Source organism: Vanellus vanellus, assembly GCF_965231255.1.
Source record: "Vanellus vanellus genome assembly, chromosome: 1".
Lineage (NCBI taxonomy): Eukaryota > Metazoa > Chordata > Aves > Charadriiformes > Charadriidae > Vanellus > Vanellus vanellus.
Window position 1 is genome coordinate 80,699,450 of NC_138905.1, and position 5,530 is coordinate 80,704,979.

At 45.2% G+C, this 5,530-nt stretch overlaps 1 protein-coding gene across 1 annotated transcript; it reads right to left on the reverse strand.

Moving 5' to 3' along the window:
* Positions 1–584: 584 nt before the first annotated feature.
* On the reverse strand, positions 585–1,829 carry GPR19 (G protein-coupled receptor 19; the record flags this gene model as incomplete). The annotated part of the gene is made up of 1 exon (XM_082498763.1): positions 585–1,829. The coding sequence occupies one exon, from the start codon at positions 1,827–1,829 to the stop codon at positions 585–587; it is 1,245 nt and encodes a 414-aa protein (XP_082354889.1).
* Positions 1,830–5,530: the final 3,701 nt, after the last annotated feature.

Sequence of the window (5,530 nt, forward strand, 5' to 3'; positions counted from 1 at the left end):
GGTTTGGACCATGAGGCCTCTGGAGAGGTGCAACACCAAAGATTCAAAAGCATTCAGCGCTGGCCTGATGCTGGCTCTACTGGGGCAGTGGGAATTTTAACACTGATGTCAGTGGGCTCAGACATATGCCAGCATTGCCCACGTATGGACATCTTACCCGTGGGGTCTGAACAAGAAGGAAAACCCCAGTGCAACAGTATTCACAGCGATATAATGAAAGGAAGTATAGATGGCTTTGGGTGGATTTATGCATTTATACATGGTGACCAATGTACAAGAATTATAAAAAGCAGTGGGTTTCCTTTCCCTTTTTCCCTATGTACATGTGATAGTGTAAGAGCTTTTCTGTTTTGTAAAAATGTTATGCTGGTGAATCGGGGAGAGTAGTTCCACAAAGCAGAAGGTACCTGAAATGAAATAGGCTGGTTGTGTCAAAATTAATGCATTTAATAAAATAAAGCATCTTTTTTTTTTTTCTCCCCTAAAAGTTGTGTTAAAAAGATGTAAATGTACATTGGTTCAAATCCAAGAGAAAGCTCTTTGTTCTGGGGGTACATCTTAATTTTTCAAAGCAATGAAGCCAACTAGACAAACGTATTTGGGGGATTAGACTGAATAGGCCAGGCAAGCTTTTTTTCCTTTGCTTCTCTGTTAAAAGCATCATAGATGGAGTCTTTGGTGACAGTTTTGGCAGGAGCTGGGATTTCTGCAATCCCAACGTGATTTTTTTTGGCTATCCTGGAACTGGTGGTGATGGTGTATGCGTTGCTTCTGTAGCATTTCATGGCTGACATGCAACAAGTCTCTTTCATCCCTCTTCTGAAGTTTGCATTGTACACGGAGTAGAGGGTTGGCTTAGAGGCTGAAGAACTGAAAGAGATGCAAGTGATGGCCAGGAAAACCAAGGAGCTCTTTCTGTAGTCTGTTTCCTGCGGGTGCCACAGCTGTACCACATAAAAAGGTAGCCAGGACAGGAGAAACACTGAGTTTAACATTAAGAACATCTTGATTGTTTTCACCTTTGTTCTTGGGACAATATTCATTGTCCTTCTGACAGTCATGCCATCGGTGCCTATTCTCCAAATGTATTTGACAACTTTCTGGTAGAAGAGGATAATGAGGATGGATGGGATCAAAAACACCACCAAGAGGTGGATGATACTGTAGACGGCTCCTTCCCAAGAATTGGGGAGAAAAAAGTTGCAGTGGTCATCACTGTTGGAGCCATAGAAAAAAAAGGCTGGTGATGCAAAGAGGGCATCAAAAAGCCAAGAGGCCAGAATCATTTTCTTGGCTTTCTCCCTGGACACTTTGAAGCTCAGCGGGTAGACAATAGTGTAGAATCGATCCACACATATTGAGAGGAGCACGTATATCTGGACTCCAGGAGTGAGGTACTGTACATACCTTACCAGCTTGCACATCACATTCCCCAGCATCCACCTGCCCCAGGTAAACTGGAGCAGCACGAAGGGCACGCTTGCAACACTGATGAGAAGGTCTGCACAAGCCATGGAAACAACAAAATAGTTGGTGGTGGATTGTGTCCTCCTGCTCCTGTGGATCACTAAGCAAACGAGGGAGTTTCCAAAAATGGAAACCAGCCACAACACTCCCAAAACCATGCTGGCTGCTGCAATTTCCCCCGGCCTTAGTTCATACTGCAAGACAGTGTGGTTCCTGCTCGAGCTGGGACCTATGGGCGACTCCGTCATCTCGTAGCCAGCAGGAGGGATGGAGGCTTCGGGGTAGTTCTTGTTCTGCAGCAGGAGCAATAAGGTAGGAAGAACAAAAGGACCGCTGCTGTTATCCATGCTGTGGGCAAACATGGCCACTTCTTTTGCTCAGGCTGCAAACAGAGAGAAGAGAAGAGAAGAGAAAAGGTTATATTTAACAAGTATGTGTGAAAAAACTACCTTAACCAGTGAAAGGTAACTTTAAGTAGTTATTCTGGTTCCAGCAAGGATGGGGTTAATTTCCCCAAGGAGCCGGCAGGGGAGGCAGGTATTCCATCCCACGTGACCCCCCCGCTATAAGAAGCGCTAGCCGGGTAGAGGGGTAGTCGCCACTCGGGGGCGGGCTGCGGCGGTGGTGGCGCGGCGCGGTAATCGCGTCCTTATACTCCTTTATTGGTGTTATTGTTTTTCTTTCTTCTTCCCTTTGGCTGTTCTGTTAAATTGTACTATTTCAACCCACGAGTTTTGCCTTTTTCTGCCGATTTTTCCCATGGCTGTGGGAGTTGAGCGAGTGGCTGTGTGGTTCTTTGTTGCTGGCTGAGGCCAAACCATGACAGTAGTATACATACTGTATATGGTAGTAGGTATCACAAGTAAGGTAGTAGATTCAGAGAAACAGTCAGAAATCTATAGTGAGACTATCTGGTACAGCAGAGGCCATCAAGTTTCCTGCAGGTTTTTATGAATGACCTGACTATTTTAGGACAGACGCTTCTGTCCTCTGAAAGATAAATGTCCCTTTCACAGTTAGAGACTGAGGTGCGGTTTCACCAATGCTGGTGACCGGCAAACGGAGTGAGCTGAATATGCCCCACTGATCCCAGCAATGACCTGTACTTCCTGCTGTGCGTGGAAGTTGCAAACACCCAGACCAGCAGTGTCCCTGCTGCCTTGACTTGACATAAATCCATCAAGCAGATAGACAAAGGAAGTGTCTCTCATACTGAGAGGTGGAGTGGGAAGTAATATCTTCCATGAGCTTAACTGATAAAGATACTAGCAGCTAAACCCTGCTCCCATCCAACCATTGGTGTAACATTGGTGTTAATATCCCTGAGTCTTTTTGGTTTTGGATGGAGTCTTGGAAGGTAAGCGAGGTTTGATTTGAAGGCAAAGGAAAGATCAGCACAGTGGAAGGACTGGCACCAAGCTGGGTGGGCACTGCTCACCGTGAATCCTCCTCAGCCCTTCCACAGTGAGGAAATTTTCATCAAGAGCTGTACACTGTAGATCTTAAAGAGTCTCTCCTGAACATCAGGGCTGTTTCTGCATGTCCTTGCTTCGTTAGTTACCTGCCCCATCAAGGGCAGCATTTCCCTCTGTCACCCTGAGAGTAAGGTGGTGCAACAACCTCCCCCTAAAACCTGCAGAAGCCTTTTTTTCTCAACAGCAGAGTTTTGATTCAGAAGGAAAATTCTGGGGGAGGAGGTAAATGTCCTCGTGCAGCTGAGATGTGAGGGGAGCCTTTTGATTTCCATCGGTGGAGTCTTGGGTTGTGTTGGTTGAACTGTCACTAGATGCGATGTGATGCCCAACACCACCCCTAATGCTAACACAATCAGTAATCCATCTTCTTTTTAGAGGGTGTTTTTCGCCTGCCTGGATGCTAGTGTGACCTCTGTATTTCTGAGCTAGCACCGAAATACAGCTTCTGGAATCAAAGTGTAGATGTTCCTTTTATGGTATGTATAGAATACACCACTGTATGGGATAGCTATGACCTCCTGTTTTAAAGAGGAGCGAGACAAGAATGGATATATTGCTAGACAGAGTTTCTAATCTTGGATTTAGCCAGGTGGTTGGGTTGGTCCTAGCTAGCCTATCACAGGGATAAAATGGAAAAATATTTAATATTAGTGGCTACGCATATACAAGCACCCTGCGGGGGCTGATACTTCAAAAAGTGTCTTTTCAGTCATGGTGTTGACACTCAAAGCCTCTTACTCATTAGAAACAGAAAGACTGATTCTCTGGGTGTATTGTATGAATGCTTAACTCTGGAGGCTTGCTACTCTGCAAGATAAATGAGGATTCACCTCATCACCCTCATAGTGAAAACCTTCTTCCTGATACCTAATCTAAATCTGCCTTCTTCTGGCTTTAAACTAGAAGAGCAAAGATTTAGATTAGATATCAGGAAAAAAATTTTCATGATGAGGGTGCTGAGGCACTGGAACAGGTTGCCTAGAGAAGCTGTAGATGCCCCATCCCTAAAGTGTTCAAGGCCAGGTTGAATGGGGCTTTGAGCAACCTGGTCTAGTGGGAGGTGTCCTTGCTCATGGAAGGGGGGTTGGAACTAGATGATCTTTAAGGTCCCTTCTAACCTAAACCATTCTATGATTCAATTAATGACCAGAAGATCAAAAAGTTCATCCCAGAACCCAAATGAACAAGTTCAAAAAGCCACCACCATCCTCCTCTGCTTTCCACATGATCCAAATTCCCAGCTTTGTTTTCTGAGTTTTTTTTTTCAATATTTTGCTGATGCTTTTTGTTCTGCCTGCTCTAGCTCTGCATCTATCACCAGTTACTTTCTTCTTGTCTGCGTACTCAGAGTGGAGCCTGAAAGCACAAAGCCACTGGATGAGTTTGGGATGTTGTTCCTTGCCCTGTTTTGCATGTCATCTTCAATAATGCAATGCAAAAAAATGATCAGATGTGGAAGAGGAAAAGATGTATTGCCTGATGTGGTTAGAGATTTTTTTTCCTTTAGCATTTTAGACCCTGTATTTATTTGCTGTGCTTAATATAACACTGCATGTTTCAAATGAGCAGGCCAGATGTAAAATCAGCTGCGTGGTACAGGCATAAATTTAGCATGCTTCAGAATGCAAAGTGTTTGAGAGGAGCGTGGCACAGCTGCAAGGACACAGCCAGTCTGCATAGCCGCAGCCAGGCTGCCACAGGACCCTGCTGTACCTCTCCTTCGTGCCTCGCACCGTGCCCAGCCACTGACTCTGCATCATCAGAAAGTGGGTCAACGTGTGAGTCACCAACACTGCTCCCAAAGCAGCCTTTTTTAGCAGCATTTGCATGCAGGTAGTGTCTGGGAACTGAAAACACAACTGAGGTTAAATTGGACTCATAGCTGAAGCAGTTTGAGGTTAATAACAACTGGGTTGTGTTAAATAAGGAATTTTGCAGGGCGCCCTCCTGTCAAAATAACACTTGGGGACATGAATAGTGAGACCCAGAAGTGGGTGTCATGGTGGTTGAATTGCCAGCCACCTGCAAGGGGCGTCATCTGCAGATGATACGTTACCTCTTGTCCCGTCTTCTGCTGGAGGGCTGTGGGTGCCGCCCAGCTTGGCCTTTGCTTTCCCCTCATCTGTAGTTGCCTTCCCTCATCTTTTTCTTAGTAGCTTTGCCTGGCAGATGATTCCTGGTTTCTCAAACGGCTCCTGTTTGCCTTTCCCCACCGTTGGATGGATCTGCTCCCCTGAGATATCCTCCCATCATCAGCTGTCTGCTGGATATTTAGGCTGCTGTCTCTGGCTGAGTGGCAGGACGCATTGACAACACAACCCGCTAAATTGCATATTAGAATTATCTGTAATAGAATAATACATGTGGAGCCTATTAACCAGACAGAAAAGAACATTATGGGCTAATTTTCTTCCTTAATTTCTTTTCTTGCCATGCAGAATATGTGGCATTTAAAAATAGCCAGCTGCACAAGAATAACCAGATGAAATTTCTTGACCAATATCAAAGAGTAGTGGAAGTCCGGTACAAGAATGAAATGACCTTCCTGAGCTGTTAAAATATGCAGACTCGCTAATACTGTTCTCGTG